Below are 25804 nucleotides of genomic sequence, written 5' to 3' on the forward strand. Positions count from 1 at the left end.
GCATTCAACTGCCACTGATTTTCACCTATCTTTTTCAAAAATAGATTGCACATTTTTTCACACTGGGCTGTGATAGGCGAGTTGCATCACGAAAGTAAGAGATGTTACTGCAGTTTTTCCAGCCACATGGAGTAATGCAACTCATAGAGGTAAAGCTGCTTGTCATGCATTATATTTGTGGAAAATGGAAATCAGAGATGGCTGAAGCTCCACTTGCATTTTGCGGTTCAGCTGCAAATGTCTGCCCTGTACAGTTAAACAGCCCAGCATAGGTCCTCATTAGTGGCAGTGCATTCAAATGACTCAACCGCGGCTGTGCTTATTTACACCATCGGTGTTAGAAGGTACCCCGTCGGTGTTGAAAATGGCAAATTAACACCTAGGTATTATGTTTTTCAAAAGGTTGAAAACTCTTTTTAAAACAAAAAAACATAAATATTATAGCTCAGAAGCATATGCAGGGTGGACTAAACACAGCTTCTGAACAGAAATATAACCACACAGCAGTTTCAGTTTGTCTTGTTCTGTTCTGTGTTTCAGACATAGACTACATTTTTCTTTTTTTGTGGAAAAGCCTCCAGCTCTCTCAGTGATCATGGCGAGAGACCCATAAAGGATTACCATATAGCTTTGGTGACTGGAGAGGCCATGAACAGGTTATGAGTTCACTTTGGTGTTTGAAAAACCACTTTTAAATTTGTTTCAACATTGGGCCCAGTTGTGTTATTATCCTTGTATACATATATGGGAACATCTTGCGAGAACAGTGTTTACACCACAGGGAGCCTCCGGTCTTGTAAAATGGTCTTAATTTCCGTGGCTGTAATATGATCATGGAGAGCGATGAGCGCACCGAGCCATTCTCACGAGACGACTGCCCAAACAACTTCAACCCTGACCATGTGTAACAGTCACTGACTTACGTTGGCTGCAAAGGCTCAATAAGCACTGCGGGACACAAAACAGGCATCTAGGTAATTTTTATCCATAAGTTTACTAGAGTGGTGACTGCTTTCGAACCATATTGCTGCTGACATGTTGTTATTGACAGCAAATGAAAATTAGCATGCTAATTAATCCTTATGGCACCCACTGTGATTGTTAGAGCTCATGTGCAGGTTCAGTGGATGATGCATACTGTATAGAGTGTGTATATATACTGCCATTATTTCTTCTCAGCAGAGGCAATTTGCTATATCATATAAACTCCAGTAGCTCCCCTGCATCAAACACCTTTTTACCATCATAACTTCAAAGCCTGTTTATGTCACCAAGTTTGGCATGTTTTCAATGTGACTTTGTTTAAGTCTAATTAGCACAGCCGCTCTTTGCCAGCGATGCTTTGCTGCATATCAGGCCTGGTCCCGTGAGGGAGCACAAGCATTGTTCGGGGTCTGTATTTTGCTCACCTTATACTAGGTTGTGTCTTTGTGCAACACGGTGTAAGGTGAACTTGTTGGTATGTTTCAGCATACTGTATTTTTCTTCAAAGACAAAATCTGTACCCCCAGCTCTTGACGAAGACAACTGAATATACAGCCACTGAAATGATGTTTGCAATATAATAATGACGATGTTTGCTATACAAGGCGGGTGCACGGTGCCAATGTGTGCAACTGATATGATAAAACATGTAAATAAGAGAGATTAAGCTTACCATAGATGCCTGTGGATATACATGGGAAGGCCTGTAAAACAAAAAAGACAGAAATAAACGTCATAAAAGCATATTCACATAATAAATGGGACAAAACAACAGTAACTTTTATCTCACTGAGCATTAGCACTACATCGGCATTGAAGCACACCTACTGTTTACCTTTTGTATGCTTGTTGTTTACCTCTACTGCTTCACTTCATTCCCAGGAGGAGCTATTTACGGATCCATTTGCCCAAAATCTTGCAATGCTAATGCAGAACTGTATTGTAAACCATGCTCCAGCTCCCAACACACACACACTAATACAGTGTACTTTTTTCTTGACTTCCAAAAAAACACAGGCACACTAAATTCATCCAGGACATGAACACCCCTATTCACACACACACATTAGATCGATTATCACGATCACACTGCTGCGTAAAAATGGCTGTTAGACTGTTGGAAATCCTATCATGCACCGTTGCACCAATGATCGTGACGGCCTATTAGTACTTAATGCCCATTACAGTCCATAACAGTCGTAGTTTGCATATGTTGCTTGAGGGAACGGTGGATCAGACTCATGTGAATTCATAGGTACATGTAGAGCTCGCTGCTTAATAATCTCCAGCACATGAATATCCAAATGAGGTCGACTGATCCTGTCTGTCGCCTACAGCCCAAACTTACACACAGACTTTCTCCTCCACTGATGTTTATGGAACTTAACCAAGGACTGTGGCTGCTTCACACTTCAAATTTACTTTCACCCAACTGATATATGCCTGAAATTTAATGGATTTAGATAGAAAGACAGATTTCATTCTGTGTAAAGTTGATGCAAACCCAGCTGAGTCTCGGCAACAACGAGGACATCACAGCAGGAGGCTTTTCGTTGCATTTCATTCAAATGATGAGAAAACTAAAGACGAAATCACAAAGTCATCGCTGCCACATTTAGATCAATAGCAGGAATCAATAACACCACATCAACTGCTAAAGTGTAGGAGCACATACACAAAACCAAGGAGACATGCTGAGAATCAGAATGCATGTTGTAAATATAAATATTTTCATAAGCTAAAGAGAAGAAACCTACATATATTTATGGCTGTCTTTTCCAAAAAGATTATAAAAAGTAACCACCTTGTAATAGTTCTTGCTTTGTAGCACTTTGCAGCAGACATATTATTCAAGCATGGCTTTATAGCTGAAAATAGTTTCATTATTCTTTACTTCTGTGAGCAAATACATTATGATACATAGGCCTCGCTGTAAGCTTCCCGATTTCACATTCATCTTTTTAAGTATATTAATAAACAGTAAAGAGAAAGGATTTTTTCAAAGGTCCCATTTGTCCTCAAAAGCAGCTGAATACGTGCTTTAGTTCCTGCATTCATCAAAAGGCGTGGCCGCGGCATTAATATAACGGCATGACAAATGGAAAAAAAAAAGAAAAGGAAAACATTCCCACCAGCAGCTCACAACTGGATGAATATAGAACAACAAAACACTACAAAGATTCATCAAAGAATAATACGCATATGTCAAATTCTCCCTGTGCCAAAACTAAGCCCAACAGTTTGTTTTGCCACACTGACCCTGTCAAGTTGTATTTAGAAACATGCTGTTGCTAGCAGCTGTGCCAAGATCACTTCATTTTAGAAGTGAAAACACAATTAATAGATCTGAAAGAGAAAGATAGCAAATACACATCCGCACTTATGATGATTATACAAAGAAGTAGTCAGGGTTCTAATCCGGTGGGTCTTTTCAACTGAGAGAAGAAATAAACCTATTTTGAAAGTAAATAATTGATTAAAAAGACTGATAAAATATGTAGACTTTTTTCCCTCTAAAGCATCACAACCTATGACACCTGCTTTGAAATGCAATGGTCCGTTTGTCCTTGCTTTAAGCGAAGAGGAATGAGTCTCTGTTTGTATTCTTATTTACCAGTTTTCAGGTTCCGCCTGTCAAGGTGAATCTTTCTTCTGTGGGATGATTTAAATCTTTTACCGAAGCTTTGACCTTTCCAGATGACTGTCTGGGTCTGACACAAACCATAGATGATGAAGCGTGGAAAAGCAAGGCCATTTTTAGTCTGTGCCAAACGCTGCCCATGGCACACACACACACAGGAAATATTGAGAATGAGACACAAAATGGTCTAAAATGGATTAATGATATCAAAAGGAAATAATGACTGCATGTAAACTAGATGTCAGATATAAAGGAATTTGTATTTGAAAACACCAAAGGATGCCCAAATTATTAATTGCACAAATGAAATGTAGTCCTTCATATTCTGTAGTCAGCATTTAGACCAGTGAATCCCAATACCTTTAGCTAAATTATGCCAATTCTACATTTGGCAACAGTCAATACAAACAGGAATCGAGATTCACTACAGCAGCAAGAATCTATTTGAAGCTGTGTGATAATAAAAAGGAAGTAAAATGAATTTAATCTTCAGACAAGATGAGCATTATTTCCTGTCAATGCCTCCAGCCAGTCTTGGCTGCCAAACTGATCCTGAGCCAGAAACCTTGTTATCTTCTCTCAGCTGAAAGGCAGCGATGTCAGTCTTTTCAACTTGAACTTCTGCTCCAACGGCAACTAAACCTCAACACATTGTGGGATGCTGCAATGACACCATCAGCATAATCAATTAAAATCTTTTTTATTAGTTCACTGGCTGATCCGTTAAAGGGTATCGATCGCTCTGGTGTGAAAATGCTTTGGGTAATCACTTTAAGGGGTGCTGTAAAGATCTGACACCTTTGCGGCTCATGCAAATGTCACTTTATTTATTTAAAGGATAGTTATTGCGGAAAGTGAGGAGAAGTATATATCCAATAAAACTATAAAGCCTGGGGAGCATTTTGGCAGACACATCTCCTTTTCATCCATATCAGCCATGGGCAGCAATAAATAACATCAAGCTGTGCAAAAATTTTAAATCTTACTGATAATCAATATCTGTAAACATGCTCAACATCATTATTTATAAGCTTAAAGTTAAAATTGTTAAAAGCTCCAGCTGTTAACTCAAACTAAGAAATTTTATTTGCTATTTTTGAAATTTATGCTCAAAAGGAAGACATAACATTTAGATCATCAAGACATCCCTTCATAAAAAGGATGATGTCATTTAGTGTCCAATTTATTTACACAAAAAACACTGAATGCAGGGTGAATTCTGATGTTCAAATTACACTGTGGCTCTCCAGGGAGCCCTTTTTTTTTGGGGGGGGGGGGGGGGGGGTTATGTACACATGCACATACATATATACATACATGACAGCAAAAATATACTATCAATACATTTCAAATCAAACAGAGAACATTTCGCATAGTGCATGAAGAAACAGAAAATTATTCGCTGTACATTCACTACCACTTGACAATTTCTTCTCTGCTCCGATCACCAATACCTGTCTGCTCTGAGCGCTTCCACCATCACTCTCTGTCTCTTTCGCTCAACCACACTCATTACGCCTTGAGCTATTCCCTCAGACAAAATTCTCATGTAAGATACTGGAGTTGATGCAGTAATGAGTGGGCTTGTACGTACGTTTGCGTGATTGTCATTGGTTAGAATTCTATGAACTTCGACAATCACATAAAAGATGAATAAAGTTCTACGGCCAATAGTTTTGCCTTTATACAGCAGTTGTGATCTAATCATACGCCAACCTTGCTAAATGTCTTTCTGTTGTGCGTTTCCCCGGTCTGCCAAAGTGGCGCATGGCTTGACAATTTTACACGCCACTGACAACAATTTACCAGCATTTGGGCGGTGGTGGCTGCTAATTTCCCGACCCTGACCTGTTTACTGCGGTAGCACCTGCTTTAGTATTGCAATTATTCCCATGCAGAGTAGATGAGTGGTGACGGTCATTCTTAATGGAAGTGTTAAATCAAATAGTGCTTTAGCTCTTTCAGAGACAGAAAACAAATTATTGCCAAAGTCCTTTAATTTGTTAAAACTGCATGAAAGCCAATAATACTACAGCTGAATGCATAAAGAGCTACGGCAGATTTCAGAAGCAGCCACAGCGAGCAACACTGTAAGAGCAGCAAAGCCCATTTTTCTTTCCCATCAACACTGGGCCACCGTAGAGGCTATTTTGATAGTTGTTAGCGTACATACCTGTACATCTGCTTACACTGTATAAGGTCCAGTGTTAATTAGGACAGTCAGTCCGTATATACGCAGTCATGACCTATGATTCTTCCTTTAGGTATTATTTCTATCTCTGGATGCTCATTAGAAGTGAGTCAGCATGTTCGCCCAAACCCTGGCACTTGGCTGTGTCTGACATGTTGGCTTGTTGCTGATTTTCTTTGCTTAGGGAGTGTTCAGAAATTGGTCACCAGGGAAATTATTCTGTTGCTGCCGCTCCTCCCTAATCTATCACATCACTTTAAAGTGGAGCACCTTTCCTCTCGGCATTTCTGTACACTTCTTCAGCTCACAGTATATTAAGCACAGCACAGAGTGGCTGCAGTGATTATTGTTGGAAAAACTTGGTGTTACATTCATGCATCCATTTAACGAAGATGGTGTTAATTATCATTTGCATGCACTTACTGTAATACTTTCAGGAGGATTTTTAATTTTTTAAATAGACGCAACCACGGCTTATTAAAACGATGATTTATTCACTTCAAAGTGTGACTAGAGTTTTGCAAAGACAGTGCTCATAAAACTAAGTCACTGTTATTCCACGGAGAGCATGATAGCCTGCAGCTTTCAGTCATTTGTTAAGCAGCAGGAAATGACACAGTAAAGATGGCTCAACCTGTGGCAAATTGTGGCTGTCCTGCTGTAGCTGTCACCTTCCCATGAGCAGACAGGTAAAGGTAAGAAAACCATGCATGAGCACTGTGACTGCAGGATCCTGCCGGGGGGAGCACCTCGTCTCGGCTGGCTGAGTAAATAGCACTGGACACAGGGTGCTGCCCCCGTAGCTTGAAGCCTCCTAGCCTGTTTGCAGATGGAAGCTCTGCTTATAAATCACAGCAGCGAGGGGAGACCTTGTGCAAATGCGACCACAAGTATGTTATTATTCACCACTGTTGCCACAGTGTGGGCTTACATCAGAGTATCAGAACATGAAGAGAATCCTCTTTGTTGACTGCTGTAATTCTTTAAGCATGTAGGTCATGCCTGGTTTCTCTGTCTGAATCAGCTACCTGCTGCTGCTGCTGGGAAGAGCATGCCACGGTTACAGATCAGGATATTCAAATATGACACATTAACACCCTTTTATTCTGCATAATACCACACTCCATATTCTAATGTGAGCGCTGATTGTTTGAGTGTCATTATGCTAAATGGAGGATGGAGAAATGCAGAGGGTGAGAAACCTGGAACCTAATGGCCCGAGTCCCACCACCCGTTTTTATATCCGCTGTGATCAAGTATAACTATTATCACAATAATATCAGAGTGTCCATTAAGAACTCAGCATCACTGGCTGTGTTTACATGCAGGGACTAACTTACTGGCCATGATTCTCTGGAAAACAGCTTATTAAGGATAAGCTGCTTGCAAGCACCTCTGCTTCCTTGTGATGCAGAATCTGTGTTGTTATGAATAAACCAGAACAGAACATTCCTGTCGTCCTCTATAGGGCCCTGTCAGCAATGAAGTATGAAAATGTGCCACCACCAAATAAATCCTTTCCCTAAGCAACACTAGGTAACGTCTGATACAGAGGGAAGGAATGACAATCCAGACTATAGAAATTGTAAATAGTGCTTACCACAATGTTTCTGTTGACAACAACATGTAGCCTATCTATCGTGCTGTGTGAGTGCGAGTCTGTAGCAGCAATGAAAACAAACAGTGAAAGCGGTAAGACGTTCCCACCTCACAGCAAAATATTCAATGTTGAAATATGCCAGCCTAACCTGGTCTTATATAATCACTCTGTGAGGTTTATTGGGTGGCTCTAATCCAAACATGAAGTTTACTTTGAATCATTTTGAAGCAAGATTACTTAAGTAAGGATTATCCGAGTTTCTCCATGCATGTAAACAAACTTTGCTATGTAGTGGCGATATGCACAATCTGATAAATGATAACGGAAATGCATGATGTGTTTTCTGGCTCTGGGCTTCCAGCCTCAATATTTCCCACTTTAAGTAACAGTATAATGTCAGAAACTACAGGTTATTCAGTCAAGGAGTGTGTAGGACTCCAGATATGAGGAAGGTGTGCAGAAAGGCTTAAACTGCTCACAAGTGAGCTCTTAACCACTTGCCACTTCCACAGTAGGACAAGTGAGTGCACACATTGGGATTGAACCAAAGATAGACACAGCAGTTGTATATAATGAAATCTTTTTGGCCTTAATGAAGCTCAGGGTGTTCTATGATTGCTCAGTTCCACAGCACTGATCCCGTCTGCACGTGCGATGGATTCAGTGCTGCAGGGGGAGAAAGAGTCTGCAGCATGTCCGTCAGCCAAACGTATGACAGAGGTGAGATGAATGGCCAGAAAAAAAGGTGTAAATGCTGCAGCCTCTGGATAGGGCAGAGCAGTGGAGCAAATACAAGCAGCTACTGAACTGATGGCTGCTTGATTCATTGGCCCATGACCAGCTGTATGGTTGATCAAGCACAGTTCACCCTGAAGCCCAAAAGCTTCAGTGCACAGGTACACTAAGAAGCTTCTTTGATACAATATGGTCATCACATTTGGAACTGGAAAGCAACTTTTAACATAAAACTATGAAGTACATGCAAAACTTTAACATATCCAAACCAGTGCGTTGAGTGTGCAAATACCATCCAGTTTGGGTGGAAAAAGGGTTCTTCTTTATTATTCATATCACAGTGATTTCCCACAGAGGTCTGCTGGTGACTCTGATTCCTTCAGTGTTAAAGAGGGAGCATTTAGAAACGGCATAAAAATGATACTACTCTGAACTGAGGGCACATGCAACCAGACGTCCGCTCATATTTATGTATGAGCGCTCTGGCTCAGTATCAGTTGAAATTATATCACTGACCACTGAGCAACAGAGAGGCAAAGACAAAAGAAAGGGCTTCACATCTGTGAGACAAACTGACTAACCTCTGCATAACCTGCACATGATTGACAGAATTGAAATGAGTGGGCAAGGAGCATGTCAGGTAAACTCAATAACAAAATGTATTCCTACTACTTCACTGTACCACTGCTCTGTACAGCTGCAGGCGTACTTCTTGTCAGATACATTTTTTTTTTTTTAAATATAACTTATTGATTAGATTAGCATACCTGTGGAGGGTGAAATCAAGACCTCACTGCGGGCTGAAATGCGGCGGAGTAGAGAGAGCCTCAGACTGACAGTTGGGGTAATAGACCTGTGCCTTTACTTGAGACAGGTTGTTATTATGATATTTTCTCAAGAAGCCTCATTGTTTTTGATCCGTCTCCTGCTCGCTGCTGTAATTTGTTGTTAATGGAAAACCAACATTTTATCAATCAATCAAAAATAATATTCCTGCAAAAATGGAGAATGCAGTGAGCCTACATTATCCCATTGGATGAAATTAAGCTGCTAAATTGAAGAAATCTCAGATTTACTAGTACAGGTATTATTTTTTAACTTTATTGGCAACCAGATCTAGAACCTATTCCAGCAGACCACAGCCTCAACTATTATGTGAATATTGGCTTTTATTTTGTGATTTATGGCATCTGACATCCGCTTCCTTTAAAGCCTTGAACTTTAGGATCATCACCCTGACATGATTATAATGGTCTTGTGATTTTTTTTATTGTATTTATCACAAGAGCCTTGACATTATAAACTGTAGGAGGCATTTTGATCCCGAGATGGAAGCAAAGAAAGCAGTAAATGAAGAGAAAATGTATGTGTGGTAATTCTGAGCAAAACGTTTGATTTGGATATTTGAACCTCAACACTCAGCAGTGTAGAAGACATCATTCAATATGCCTCAGGGCCCCCAAAGCTTGTGATTATTCCAATGAGTGCTTAAGAAATGTAGAGCATGGTGTGTAGCATTAGAAGTCATTTGCATTTTGGAGGCCTAAATTACAGGTGGGCACAAAGAAATGATCAAAGCAGGGAAAAGGAGGATTCTGTTGGAATCTATCAAACTGCTGTTTCATGAGGTATCTCAAAGTGAAAGAGCCTCTGAAATGCTGCAGATAAAGTGTAGCAAAAGAGACAAGTCAAGCCATATATCCCTTTATGGAAGGTAAAACCAGGGCAGATGTGGATTCTCAAATATCCATACCCCATGTCAAACTGTCTCAGCGGAGATTAGCAGCATACGGAGCAAGGAGGTTAGAATTATCAGTAATCCTAAAATACAGCTTGTGATTTGTACCGCAAGAGCAGACGAGTTCCAAGTGGTTGATCTAAATGAATAGTAAAATAATAATTAGGGAGCATTTTTCATGAGACATTATTTTAATTTCCATTCATAAATCAACCTCAACAGCACATTTAATCAGAGAAAGGAAAAAAGAGTGTTTCTGGTCTTGCAGTGTGAGAGCCAGCCGATGGTACCCTTCCAATGTAGGGCTACTAATTAGACTTTTTTTTCCTTTCAAGGCGTCCTTCAACATTTTTCAAAAGCACCATATCAAAGGGGCTTCAAAGTCAAAACCCCACTCTGAATTTTGAGGTGACAGAACTGCATACATATGAAGACTTGCTGTATGGCCCCCTGTCTTTGTCACAGGACCAGTGTGAGACAAAAATCATGTCTGCTGCATACTGCATACTGCATACTGCATACTAATGACTGAAAACCTACAAAATATAAGCTTGGCTGTACTGAGACTGTATTCAGTGACAAAAGCCTTGTAATCATCCCCAATCTGACCAAAGGTGTTTGAACTGAGCTACTAAGCAACCTCCACTGACATCTAAAGGGAACATGGGTGATTGATCATTTAAACTGACCTTTCTAACGTTGCCCTGCATTATTTATAACATTAAAGGTTTATTGATGAGCTACTATATGGTTAGACGTATGCTAGGAGCTACATGGAGTGGGTTAAGAGCTATTGTCAGGGGCTGTAAAGGAGTCAGTGTAACATGGTGAAACAGAGTTAATATGGTAGCATGTGGTCAGTGGAGTAGGGTACCAAAACCCAACCGGACTGAATGACAACGCAGAATTCAGTGCCTCATTTCAGCCTCTTGGTGGACTGTTGAGGCTATTGTCGTTGTAGTAACAATCAGACATTCCTGAACAGATAAAGGTAAACTGTCAGGCTGCTGAGTCTTTTCTGTGTTAGGGAGACAATTAGTGATCCAAACTCAAAATTTATTTTGCTGTTATCAGTACTGTAACTAATATTTAGTGCCAAATCCTTTTAGTTGGGTTAGGTTGTATTTATTATGTAAATTTGTTAAAAGTGTTTTGTATTTATTCATATTTACATATTTAAGTGTACTTTAAACTGGTAAGAGTTCATAAATTGTTCAATTTCAAGGTTAGATTTGCCTTTGCAATGTAAAAAAAAAAAAAAAAAAAAAAAGTTTTTTAATGATGTTGACCATCATGTTGTGCTTTATTTTTTTAAAGTATTGGCACTGGCACCATTTAGCCACTGGCAACATTTTTAAAGTATCGTTTTAGAATCAATAACAGCAAAACAACAAATTACACCCAACCCTAGCTGGCTATAACTAATATGGTTAATGTAGAAATAATTCCTAGCTGTAGCCCCATGGTCACCCAGAGTAAAGGACAGGATGCCACTGAATGATCCTTCACTGCCCTCGGGTCTTTCCCACTGCCTCAACTGTGTACAGCCTTAGAGGTCTGACTGGTTTAATAGTGATTAAGTCAGATTTTGTCAGCACAACAACCACATATATGACAACAACATAGATATCCTGCAGATAATAAAATGTTTGTTTCTATCAAAATGATCCTCAGGAATTGTACAAAGTTGCTTATTTACCATTAGAGATAATTAAGAGACCCCATAACTTAATTTTGTTGGACTTTTTTACTTAGTGTCTCATGGTATAAAATGGAAAAGCTAAGTAAAATATTACCCCAAAGAATGGGCTGTGCACAGAATCATAAGAGATGATAAAATAGGCCATAACCACATTTCCCAAAACACTACATACAAAATAAAAACTAACATTCGTTAAGAGACCCAACCTCATTAACTGCAAATCGAATCGAGCTCTCTGTACTGATGTAGTTGTGACCTCTTGGAAGCATGGTAAGTACATAATTATTATAGGAACACATTTTCCAATTAGAAGACCGAATGTTTGTCTTTTTCCTGTATACTTTAAGGCAAAACATACAGTATACCACTGGGTAAGTCTGTTTCTTCTGATTTCTTCATTGGCCTTGTGCTTTAGGAATAATTACTTCAAGACTTGAAGCCTGGGATGTTTTTGTCAACTGGGAATTTATTGGACTTAATGAACTCTTTGTTAACGGAAGCTCAGGGTGCTCTGTGATTGCCTTCATCGCACTCAGTTCCGCAACACTGATGATAGCTGATCCCATTTGCACAACTCCAGTGATACATAGCCTGTGTGAACTCCTGTGATGCAATGTTGTGGGGGAATAAAAGCCAGGCTGCAGTATGTTTATGAGCCAAGGTAGACTGGGGTGAGACGAATGGGCTTGGGGAAAAAAATAGTGCAGCTTCTGTCGGCAGATGGAGAACCCTGGATGACTTGAAGACTTTTTTTTGAACTGTCTGTTAGAGGCTAGCAAATCCCCCCCTGCTGCCGGTGTTTGTGCGAAGGTAGGCTAAACACATGACTGATCTATCTCTGTACTGAATGCGCAGAGATGAAATTGATATTGATCTTCTTATGTAATGCTCAGTAAATCAGCAAATAATCCCAAAATGTCCAAGTATCCCTTTGGAGATTAAAAGCATCATTCTATAGATTATACTGTAAAGAGCCTTGGATTGCAAAGCACAGGGCAAAAGTTAAACAACAGCAATAATACAGTGTCATCTATAAAAGCTATACTACACTGAGTTGTGGCATGTAACTAAGTACAGTGCAAATTCCAGGTATTTGTACTTGAGTATTTCCATTTTATGCCACTTTATAGCTTTACTCCACTTCATCTCAGAGGTAAATATTGTACTTTTTACTCCACTACATTCCTCTGACAGCTGTAGTTACTTTTCAGATTAGTTTTTCATCCCCTTCCTGTCCAGTGAAAACCATGTATCTCCATATGTGTTGATTTTTAATGTTTGTGATAAGCCGAAGAATGAAGGGTTCCTTCACGTGCTGAGAAAATTCTCCTGCTTCTTAAGCTAAATAAACTCTTTGAAAACCCTCTGGGATCAGCTGGAAAATGCATCATCACAAAGCTGAAAACAGGGCTGTTTTTCTGACACCATGAAAAGTTGACTTTTTAGAGATACATGGTTCTCAAAGTTCAGCCCATTACCAAACAGTTTATAAAGGTGTTAAAATTAGCACAACCTTTAACATCTATGCAACACATGCATTAAAACACTACTACTTTACTACACTACTTTTTTCATACTTAAAGTACATTATGATGATGATAATACTTACATACTTTCCCTTGGGTAAGGTTTTAAATGCAGGACTTTTATTCATAGTGAAGTATTTTCACAGTTTGGTACTGAAGTAAAGGATCTGAATACCTCTTCCACCACCGACTATACTGCAACACTACAAAATGATGATCATGTCAGAGTTCATCAATTTATTTTAGACCTACTTGCTAAACTGTATGTTGATTTCGGCATTTACATATGTGGTTAAATCTACACGTATACCAGAGCTTTGATTCAAAGCCTGTTTATTCATGTAGTCCGTGGACAGACTGGGCCCCAGCAGCGCACTTTCACTTTAAAGCTCCCCACAACATAAAGCCATAAATCTGAGCTTGCCCAGAGGTAAGAGCAACCAACACTAATTAACAGTAGCCGGATGAGAGGTCAAGGCCTGTGTCGTATTAGCGTGAGAAAACACTATTTTTCAATTTACAGTATATACTGGTCTAGTGTGCGTTAAGTAAAAAAAAAAAAAAAAAAAGATATAAGCTTGCAGTACCGTGGGTATGAATACAAACATATTTACTGTATGCACAATAATGTATGCTTCCAACCTCAGTTTATTCAAGCTGTATGAAGGGCTTTCAAATGAGATGACTAAATTGTCTTAACACAACTGACACTTTAGATGCAATGACTGCCTCTGGGAATGTCCACAAAGCAAGATTGCTGATCCAAAGTAAAGCTCAATTTAGGCATACTGTGTAGAATTGGTTTTCAATGAATATGTCTAGCCCTTAAAAGACTTTGGTCCAAGGACATAGTAAGCTCTGAGGAGGTCAGCGCTCCCTCTGCGCGGACCTGTGGGCCATTCTCTCACACTTTGATCTGAGCTCTGATGATGGTGTGGCAAGCACAGACTCAGGAGTGGAAGGATTAGGGACAGGAGGGACACGGGGAGTGACAGCTTCCTTTGTGTTCGTTTTATCCTCATTTTGTGCATAACGGCAGACAGCATGCAAACCAATGGCTCCTCTAAGGTGTTTCTTTTTCGGGGGGTGTGAAATCCTTAACTCTTAAAAGAGAGATCAAAGGCGAAGCAGGCTCATTGATAACTGTATAATGGCTCACTTAAAGAGAACAGGCATTTCGGGGAGATGGGCGCGTGGTTCAAACTGCAAGCTATTAGTCATGCTGTCGGCTCATTTCCATATGTGTTTTATTGTCTCATGGGCAAAGGCTACTGCACCTCCTCGCATTTATTGCACTCACAGTAGATCTAATGATATTCACACCTACGGCAAAAACAAAGGGCCTTGTATCTCTTTGTCTCCATATGAAAAGGCTCTTGAAAGGTGACAGTGTGAAAGCACATTTCAGTTTTGTGCGCTTTTCTTTGATGAGCTTTTAGCCAGGCTTGTCTGGAACAATATGAAGCTACATCTCAGACATTATGATTAATACAGACTAAATATAAATTCAGTAATGCAGACAAATTTTATGTGAGTTGACAAAGACTGTCATCAGAGCAAATACTTTGCAAATAAATATGCTGTGTTTTTTAGTCTCTGCAGTACTGAAACTGCTCCTGGGCAACTTTGAAGTCAGTTACGAGCACAAGAAACCAAATTAACTACAGCATTATTGAAACATAAAGAAATGTAAAGTTTCAATGACAGAACAGAACAGACCTCTCTCCCCTCCCTCTCACAGAAACACCTCACCCTAATGATGTTTTCCATCAAGGCCATGGAAAAGTGTTTAGGAAAAGAAACAGGGTGTATTTTTTTGATAATCCAGCTGCAGCCAAGATGCTCTGAGAAGCTACCAAGTGTGGTTGGAACTGCGTCACAGGAGAAAACGTGAAAGATATGATTGACAGTGACGCTATACTGATGTGTACATTGTGCCCGATCAGTGCTGCACATGTGTAACTCAACAGGGACTAGGAGGAAGCAAGATGGCTCACTTAGTAGCTACTTCCAGATGCTATATGTACTGTAGTTTAAATAGGCCACCAATTGCAAACAAAAATCTGCAATACCAGGACACTCTGATACTCCTGAAGTTACATTAAATGCAAGCCAGATGCCACAGCAAACAAAGTCCTTCATGTCTTAATTTAGGCTGCAGTCCATAAGAATTCCCTGTCACTGTAGGATCGAATTACGTATCAAAAGACACTGAATTTCACTGGTTGTAGTATACACATTCACATTTATGGACTTACAACATCACCAAGGTGGCAGTGTTGCCCTGTTCACCCCAGCTCCTTATCTACCACTGCTTGAGAATCAGGAGGACACAGACTCCCGTTGGTCAGTGGATGTAAACATAAAGGTAATTACGATGGGATGAACTGCTGCGAGGATGCCTGATCTCTTCCCCCGTCCCCACTTTTTCCACTCATCTGAAAATGTACATGCACCAAGCCCAGCAGCTGCCGTCTGAACTTCATGGTCTCTTCTTGCCAACCTCAAGGGGAGAGCACATAATACACCTGCCTTGTCACGTAGCAAACTTCCCTTATTCATGGCAGGTACAGGGATATGGGGGATCAACAGATGTGAAAGTGTTGGTAGGAGTGCTCCCCAAGGCTTGTTGCCATCTTTAAGCAGTCCTGTCACTTTTACACTACAGTGCAGGATATGGATATAAAGTATGAGGCTGTAAAAGCAGTGTTTTGAAACATTGGGGCGTTAGTGGATTTATTGAGTGTAAAAGCCTTCTGAAGGATTGCCTGTTCAAAGTATCCACCTTTAAATCCCATAGGAGATTTATTTAACCAAGCGTCCAGGCCTAATCAGAATCTCCCCTCAGACACTAGCTGGGTACAAGTTAGACTCTTTTCTACAAGGATGGTGGTACATAAAAACCATATAAATACACTCACATACATTCAGCATTTTAAAATATACACAGAGATATGAAGGAGTAAGGGTCTATCGTTTGAGTGCATGAGGCGGTGGTCATCATTAAGGTGCTTAATAGACCATGTCGCCTGTAGGACCTGACAGGCAAGCTGGGCAGAGTGGAGGATCCAGAGAGAGAGGGTCACCTTCATGTAGAGACAGCTCTGTCACACTGGGGCCATGAAGGGAGCCACTCTGCCACCCTAGCCTGGCCCAAACAATACATGTCTATGGCCAACCAAGCAGAACAACAAATCCCCCACCTCCTCTAGACTTCAACAAAAAAAGAAAAAAGAAACAGACTCTGAGAGAATTTAGGCAGTAGATAAAAATAGTACTTCCAAGCTGCTTCGTGAGGGAACTGTATAATTGCTTGCTGCAAATGTGAAAGTATATGTAGGGCTCATACTTACTTAAATACAATTATGTTCCCTGATTTCAACAATTGAAACCATCTACTGCAGAAAAACAACTGTGGGTATTGCTAAAACATGTAGGTGTCCTTTTAATCTTTTGCTTTCACTCAGATAAAATTGCGATGTGAACGACCACAGGAAGCAGCAGAGAAAGCACTATGAATATATGCAACTGAAGTCACAAAAAGAGCATGCAAAAAGAGCCAGTCTGCTGCTATCTGTGTTATGTGATTTTTTTTGTTAAAAGCAGTCAAATCTCAGAGCCGCATTGCAAAGCGGTGCTATCTTTGTCTGAGCACAGGTGCATCTCTAAATGAGGAGGGATGAGGAGGGACCCAAAGCCCAGCAACATCCCGGACCGAAGAGAGGGGACACGCCACTCAAGGTCATGGTGAATCTGGCACTGTAGATTGATTGGGAGTACAGGGAGCAGCTGGCTGAGAGCAAAACAGGAAGGTGACTGAGGGAATCACCAGGTGGCTCCCTTGAATTATGAAACCGTCCATCCAGCTCTTTCTATCTCCCGTGCAGACTAAGTGCTGGTTTTAAGTGATCCTGTCATGTGCTGCCTGCCTCTGGAATGGTATCTGATTTCCACGTAAGGTAACATCTGATGGTGGAGTGTACCGTCTGGTCAGAAACTAGAGTTGTTGCTGTGCTTTGATTTGAACTATATGGATTGCTTTCTTCCCCCCACAAATGGCCAGAGGATAATACAGCTAATTACAGCTTTCTAAATGTGGAGTTCATCATGAATATTGATAAAGCATTAATTAGTTACTAAAACTGGAAAACCATTTTCTCTGCACCAAATACATCACATGTTTTTGGAGCAAAAATGTACTGCATCACTTCATAGGAATGAGGACTCATATTTTATTGCAATAAATAATCAAATACTTCTGTCACTCAGGAAGAGTCTGTTCTTAAAAAAAAATAAAACACTGGAGCAGCCTGTGATATGTTTTTCTATAACATATCTTTATCAATAATAAGAAGGCTGATTATTATTTAGAGGGGATCATAATTATGCTTGGGTAAGAGACCATCATGTAGGTCATCATCATTATGCCTGACGGAGCTCTCTGCCAAACACATACACATTTCTTCATGACTCAGCCTCCTTCCGCAAAAGCCAAGGACTCTGCAGGACTGGGCTCAGGTGGGGAGCCAATAATTCCTCGCGTTAGGACTCTGATGCTGTGATTAAGCCAAAGCGATCTGATAGTTACATTTATCTCGAAACACTTCTCTCGGATTTCATAATGGAGCCTCTTCAGAGCATTGCTGAATGGGAAATACTGTTCTTTTAATTGCTCAATGCCTTTCTGTTCAGTCTTTCAGTCGACATAAAATGAAAACTGCCAAGTACAAATCCTCTGAAACATTTGCTTCTGGTTTTCTAGACCTATCTCAAAAGCAGTGCATTCATACTTGTTTTGTTCCATGTTCTTCATCTCACGCTCTTTGACCCAAACGATAAAGAGCCCCCGTTTGATTCCATGCATATTGTCATCAGGGTGTTATGGATGTGACATTAGATTTAAAGCTGAGTGAGATTTGGGGGTTATCTGGCATTCCAAGCTGCATGCAAAAAGTCAAACCATGAAACAAGATTCACCCCATGCTCGCTCTGGCGAGCACTTCATTCAGCATATGACATGGTGACTAAATCTTTGGGCTTTCCAGATTCATGTGTATGTGTGTTGAAAGAGGTGGATATAGGTACAGTAATGGCTGATTTAAATTCAAATCTTTTCTACGGTCCTGACAGTTGCGGCATCATTTATAAAAGGCAAGGTATGACATTTATGATATTGAGATCGCTGGTTGACAATGAAAGAAATGTTTAATCTGTTAAATTACCCTATGAAATGATTACTTCAGTAGGCCTACTTCATAATGATTTAATGTTAACATGTCGTATAATTTTTAATTAACTTGGAACAGGGGAGAGTGCGGAGGGTGGGGGCGTAACTCAAGGACTAGCTGCTCATTGACGATCAGGTACCTGATACTCAGCTGCTAAATGCTTTTTCTATCACAAATTAAATCACAGAAATAATAATACAATACATGCCCACAGTCAATGGCCTGTTTCTTGCACTCTGCAGATCATTCAGGTAAATGTTAAGTGCAGGGTCAACAGCAGGGCCACACTTTTTCGGTTTTCAAATATCATTAACCAGCAAAATAAGTACATTGGCATTCGTCGTCAGACCACAAATGTCACTGCCAGTAGACAGGATAAAACATTTGCTGGGGCCAAAATTACTATCTTGCACCTCTGTGGCGATCTCCAGTATCAAAGCAAGACAATCCTGCACTGTTAGAGCTAATATATCGCTGTCATAAACTTGTGCAAGGTGCTGCACTGCCTCCTGAATTGCTGAGTAGGCCAAGATTGAGCCAGTTTAAAAATTGCAAGTCAATCAGCACAGGCCAGGCACGGTGCGGCAGCCCTCGTTAGCTGTGACCTTGGGAGATAATAATGGCACTAAACTGGGTGTATGTGTGGGGTAATAGCGCTGTGATTAAAGAATTATGTAGGAGAGCATAAACATTGGCGTGTCTGCCAACGCACACAGTCATTCACCTGAGCCTGTGGGAAGACTGCTGCAGTTTTGATAACAAAATGTTTAGGGTACTCTAACTTGTGTACATGCGTGAGGACAACTTGAGTCTTGAAATATGTGTGTGGAGTCTGTGTTTAGTCTGTCCTGGTCTTCTCATAAATATGCATAAATATGGGCTGGCCAGTTGGTCAACACAATATGCACTGTTCCCAGTTTGCTGTCGTGAAACCAAACAATGCTGATCATAAATATGTGCCAAGCAGATGGGGACTGTTATAAATATTCATTTCTGACTTTATACATCCCCTGGATGTAGACATGCAATTGTGCACTTCTGAACCACACAAAGAACTACAAACATTCCCAAGGCTCCCAGTACCTGTCAGCTCTTTGCCTTATGCATTCTCTTTGATAAAACACACAGGAACCAATGCATTAACAAAACACAGGAACGAGTTGTGCTCGGTACGTTTTAAGGTTAGGAAAAGGCTTGTTATGAAAAATCTGAAGAAAACCTGCTGTGAATAACTGTAAATAATCTCAGAGCAGAGACTAGTACTAGCTGAACGGCATCAGGATTCAGGTCCCAGTTTGTGCTCAACAAGAAATAAGTTCGGAAAAAGAAAGAAAATGAACAAGCTGAACCAAAATAAGTAAGAAAGAACAAAATGTCAACTACAAGATAAAGTTTAAGAGGAAGTTATTAAGGCGATGTGCCTGAACAAAATGCTACTTTCTCTTTATCCAAAGGGGAACAAAGCTGCGTCTTTGTTTCCTCATTTTGTTTTATTAAACCATCACTCACCACTCAATACCAACAAAATAACAACCAAAGATTTCACAGCTTGTATATAATTCATCATTCTCTGCAGATCATTTCTTTTAATCATGTAAAAGCAATAACTACCTTGCATTAATTAGAATGGGGGTAGCATTTAATACCAGTGCAGTGGGGAGTCTAATAGAGAGCTGATCTCGCAGTTTTTATTCCCTTGTATGTCTAATGTGCATAAACAAAACACTAGGAGAAAATATAAACTTAAGAGTGGAACAGTTAGCAAGCCTTTTAGCAGCCTGACAGACTACTAATTTGTATGTCTGAAAGTGTTAATGTAATATACTCGGCTGTATCTTGCTTTGCTTTGCTGCCATGCTCATAATTGCTACTTATTCAGCTTAAAAGCAACAAATAACCGAATAAATAATTTCTCTGGTGACATTCATCTTTATCTGAGACGCCATCTGACTTCTACCCTTGAAAACATTTCATGTGTACAGCCAGAGCGAGAGAAAATGTCCCCCGTGTGTCAAACCATGATAGAGAGACCTTGTACTTCGACCAAACACATCTGTATGACCGGGGACTATGATTGAAGGATAATTGGGTGCAAGCTTGTTGAAATGGAACCCTGTGATAGACCAGGAAATTCCAGTTTCATGGACACGGCCCTGGCAAGGTCGCCGCTGGGTTCAACACCTGGCTTCATAAAAGCCACAAAGGAAAGACTGCGGGAAGGTGCTTTGAGGAACTTGATCCAACACCGGAGTTAAACGAGGGCTCACGTGTGGTGGAGCTACAGTACGTACCTGATCAGTGCTAATACAGTACATCACATGTTCGCGATGACTGCTTGCTTTATCACATTGTTTTTTAACACTAAAACCGTCTGAGGAGCTTATTTTCTGACGGAGAGTCATGTTAAACGTCTCGCCTTGTAACTTTAATTAAGTGCATTAAGAGGAACGCACAGATTCAGCGTTCTCATTACTATTCACTCAATAATAATTAAAATATCCATCTGTGAGTGTTAAATTGAAAATGTTGCCATGCGTATCACAATAGCAGCATAATGTATCATTGAGATTTGTGGACCAGTTGGAGGTAGAAGGCGACCCGAATGATTTTGTACATGACTAGATACAAAGGGTTTCCCTGGTTATTCATTTATACACGCTATTTGAATGAGTCTCACCCACTGGCATGGACTCAAGGATGACCAAACACACTGGAGCAGCACGAGGCATTACTTTGGGGATAGTGCGGAATTAGTAATGAGATGACTGGGAGCGTGACAGCTCTGTCCGGCTTACTGACACACACACACGCACACACACACACACGCGCGCGCACGCACACTACAGGCGTTGTTGGCTGGACTGATTCTGCATGGTAATTAACCATAATGATGTAAACAAGAACTCATTCCACCAAGGTCCGCTGCCGATGAACAGCAATCTGTTACAGTATCTGTGAGATTGCTGAGACTTACTCGGTTGAGGAGCAACTGTCAGGCTTTGAGAGACGCCTGCTTTGCATGTAATGTATTTCACATCCTCCTTTCCTGCTCAGCTCCTTTGATCAAGGGAGAAGCATTTATCAGGTGGTGGAGGAAATGTTTGATGACACTAGTGTTTCAGACTCAAGCACAGCTCTTAACAGATGGGAGCCTACTAGAGGAAAAACAGGCTTTCAGGTGTACAGCGAGGATGAGGTTATTTTTGTTGAGTTTTTGTGTAGCTGAGGAGGCTTCAAAGCAAACAAGATGCCACTGTCCATGTACTGAGTTTTCCTCTTGTCGGAAACAATGCAATTCAAAAGTAGCCTTCCTCAGAAAAATGACTTGAGACTTACTTTGAAAATCAGCATTGTTGCAAAAGATTCTGAATGAGATGTTGCTAATCAGAACTAATTGCCACTCGACTATTCTTTCCTTGGGTAGATCCATACGCTTTTCTCCTGTTTGTATTCTCTGTACGTCAAACCAGAGGCAAGAAAGGAGTGACTTTCTCTTTCCTGTTGTGAAGCAGAGGCAACGATAGACAGAAATGCCTTTTGTTCTCCTGTATTGCCCACATTCTTCAGGTATGTTTAATTAATGCATGCTTATTGTGGTGTTCTTGTCTCATGGCATATAGTGGGAAAGACATCTGTTTAATCAACAACTTCCTCCGACAGTCCCTCAGTTGGGTGCGAGCTGTCGCTTCTATTCTCAGATGGTACTGCAGAGGGATATGAGCCTCATAGAAATTCAGGAGACCGTCTCCAGGAGCTCCTCACAGCCAGGTACAGCAGCAGAGAAAAACATGAAGTGAAACCAGCCCGAGTGCTATGGCTGAGTCTTATACTGCTTGACTGTGCTTTAGTACTTAAATTATTTGAAGAGCCTTTATTATTGTCAGAGCACATTAATCTAGAACAGAACTGCTGCCATTTCCTTCACAGAACATCTAGGTAGAGTAGCCTTTGTAGGAGACAGGGTTTAGTCTCTCTGATGATTGCTATGGGCTTCCTGTGCTTGTAATCAAGACACTAGCATGCTCACATCAGCCCACTCCACATAGGCACTCAGAAGATTACCTCTTCAATCCCCATCAACTGTGATTACCCCTCTCGAGGTGTGCGGAAATGTCACATTTTACATATCCTAATATTTCACCTCACATAAAGTTTTGCAGTCTTCCCTGGAGTGAAGGGAATGTCAAGGGAAGGCGATATGACAGGGCCGTCCCCTTTACCCAGACCTGAGGCACCTCCTGCTGTAGTCGCCTTCTATTGAATCAGGGCACTGGGGTAATTGGGGTTCCAATGGCCATTAACTTAGACTAGGTGGCAGACCACCACAACCACTATCAGTGTAATTGGATCTAATTGGCCCTGTGTTGCCAATGATTCAGATCAGACAAATAGCACTGACTAATTTAAATGGCGGCGTGACCTTTTGAAAGCTTCAGTCTAATTAACCTTTGTGTTGCATGCAGGTACTGTATGTGGTAGCGGGCTACAAGCAGCGACTGGCTGACTGGTGACAGAGAGGGCTGGGTTCTAATCACATATTGTAGCTGATTGCTGATTGGGGGATTACACCCAGTGAAACTCTCTGCAGCACATACTGTACTAGTTTTTATTCCTCATTCGAGTTATAGGTGTCTACTCTAGATATTCAGCTGGATCAACACTGTGATTAACAATGGTAGAATCAGTGCTCAAAGTGGAAAAGAAGAAGTACCAGTACTCCCTTATACACATGTTGGCATGTATATCAGGTGTGGGTAGAGGTTGGGGATGGTGTCAGTGAACCAAAAGAGTAGCTCCATGAGTGGGTTTGCAAGTGACAAGCAAACGACAGGCACCAGGTTACTTAAAAGAGCTGGTCTCCTCATCGCCTGCAGTGGTGGTAGCCGCAGGTAGTTTTGCTGATTCTAATGTTACATGCTAGAAGTGGCACTAATGTTAGCTTGCTGCTCCCGGCTAGGATTTGACTTTCAAAGCTCTGTTATGTCATCTTCTGACTCTGTCCTTGGTCTCTATGTGTTCCCTTTTCAGAGCCAAGCCAGCACTATTGCCATTTAACGTCAGGGTTAGGGTTAGGTTAAGGGAGACAATGATAGGGGTAGAATAAGAGTTAGATGGAGTAAAGCAGGCAGGCGAGAACTGGAACAGGTGAGCGTCACAAAGTGCCCCCTGCGTACAAAGTGCCCCCGGTACCCTCTGGGTAATGCAGTTTATATTTGGCGCTGTTATGAATTGCCCAGAGCATCGAATAAGGAGAGGGCAGAGAAGAGTACCGGCAGCTTGTGAGACGTGCCAGTGCACAAGAAAAAGTCACAGTACACCAAAGCCCAGTTTGAGCACTGGCTAAAATGCTAACATCTTGATAAAAGCAAACAAACAACGCCAAAAAACTAAGGAGTAGAGCATCATATTCAACTGAGAACCAAATAAAATCTTCACTGGTTAAGATATGTTTCAAAAAACCTGTATCTGATGGCTTAGCTTCACATTAGAAGCAAACAGTTTTAGCACTATCTCTTTCTTTCATAGCATCCAGCCTTGGTAAAGCATATGTACATGAAGCATAGAGCAGCAGTCAAAGGTATGTAGTAGAACTGCACAGAGTGCTAAAAACTGATATTCAGTAGTATCTTGAAAATACATGAACATGTTTCCATCGGAAGCGCCAAATGACCTTTTTTTTCTTCACTTTGAAAACAGTGTAACATAATTGCAACCGACTGTGAAGGTCTGCATCGAGTTCACGTTTCGTCTGCAAATTAAGTTCTCCAAACAATGCCATAAAGACCTTGGATTCTATTCTGGCGGAATTCAAAGTATGAACTACATGCAATTCTGGGTGATGCAGACAGAAAAACCAGCTGCGTTGTGTAAGCAGATCAGCAGTAAACCTCTCGTTCTTCTATCCCAATTAATGGCACAGTTTACTTTGCTATGATCAGAAGCCAAGTATGTGCACGATCAGGCCTCTTTACTTCTCTCAGCCATTATATAATTAAATCTGGAGTCGCCTGCACTCGCGGACAATAATTTACGAGGAAGGGTAGAGAAGCGGATAGAGGAAAAGTTTGTGCACGATCTGTTCAGTGCATAAATGAAAATTAATTAATCACTTGGGGAGTCGGCAAACCAAAATGGAATAGGGTGGAGTACAAAGTCGTTAAGTTTGATATGGTGGTATTTGGAAACATAAATAATGACAAAGACTCTCAAGTGCACTTAAATACAGCAGTAAAAAACACATTTTCAAATATCACCAGTGACCTACATTAATAAAGGTGGAACAGTAAAAGTTATTTAAAGCACATTTCACATAATTCCTCAGAACAGAGGTTAGCTTTAAAACTGGTCGGCCAAAACTGAATCTAAGATGAGGTTAAAGCCAACCTGCCCTCCATACCTCCCTGTGTTGTCTATCTTGAAGACACCTTGGGGGCATGGTCACTTATCCCAGTGATATAGCGTTTGTTTGTTCTTCACTTGCTGTCCCTGTCATGTTGAACAGATTATCTGGTAGCGGCTATCAACTGACATCTTCAAGCAGGGTGTGCATGCTGATGTATCACTATAAGATATTGTTTGTAGGAATGCATTTCGGGAGCACTGTCGGGTAAAATGAATGGGAGCAAATGCTCCTAGCAGCCTTGGAATGAGCCCACAGAGAAGGGTGGCTAATCCTATCATTCTACACCATTCATCTCCAATCCACTTGGCTTTCAGCATTTTTCTCAACGGGCAATTTGTGGCTTCCCTGCTGGATCTCCTCGAAGCCAGTGTGTTATGACTACAAAACACTTCCAGCGTCGCCTGGGAGTCAGAGAGGAGGCCACTAAATGCAGTCTGCAACCCTGTCACTGTCCACACTGACAGCTGCCAGCCCACTGCACGCCGCCAGAAATAGCTTAATGACAGATACTTTCGAAAAGCATCAAATTGTGGCCTGTCAACGTCAAATTATGAACAAAAAGGAGGCTCAGTTGCCCACAAGATCATTAGTCAACAACTAAAATGCTTGCTGTATCTTTATGTCACTTACCCTCGAGACTAAAATCCTAGTTATTTTGTCTCAACAGAACACTCCCCAAAGGCTCAAAAGGAGGGCTAAATTAAATGAAACAATAATGATGTTTTGGGTAAACATGGTTATTCTTTTATTCTAAAGGTCACAGTCTAAGGGTTTTTTAATATGGTCTCTAAAACAAAACAGAGTCTAAGGCTGAATGGCTTCCAGATGGTGGCGTCCCCTTCATACACAGTCTGTCTGTTTCTGCCTGACAGATGCTATGCTTGCTTCCAGGGAAGAATCTGAGCAGCCTTCCATGACTAACCAAGACAGGGGACCTGCATTAACCGTCTCCTCAGTTCCATGTACTGTATGGCTTTCCAGCTCTTTGGAGAGGAGCCCCCCAGGGTCTGACTGTACATGAGTACAGTACACACATACCTGCGAATGCACTGATAA

At 41.0% G+C, this 25804-nt stretch overlaps 1 protein-coding gene across 2 annotated transcripts in view; it reads right to left on the minus strand.

Annotated features, from left to right (window-relative positions):
- The window catches only part of macrod2 (mono-ADP ribosylhydrolase 2), a 467780-nt gene that overhangs the window by 121837 nt on the left and 320139 nt on the right, over nucleotides 1-25804 (minus strand). For both annotated transcript variants that reach the window (XM_049600013.1, XM_049600012.1), the window contains exon 7: nucleotides 1658-1688. In XM_049600013.1, coding sequence (XP_049455970.1) covers nucleotides 1658-1688 — 31 coding nt within the window. The remainder of the gene's footprint in view (nucleotides 1-1657; nucleotides 1689-25804) is intronic.

This window comes from Epinephelus fuscoguttatus, linkage group LG16, assembly GCF_011397635.1.
Source record: "Epinephelus fuscoguttatus linkage group LG16, E.fuscoguttatus.final_Chr_v1".
In the NCBI taxonomy this organism is placed as follows: Eukaryota; Metazoa; Chordata; class Actinopteri; order Perciformes; family Serranidae; genus Epinephelus; species Epinephelus fuscoguttatus.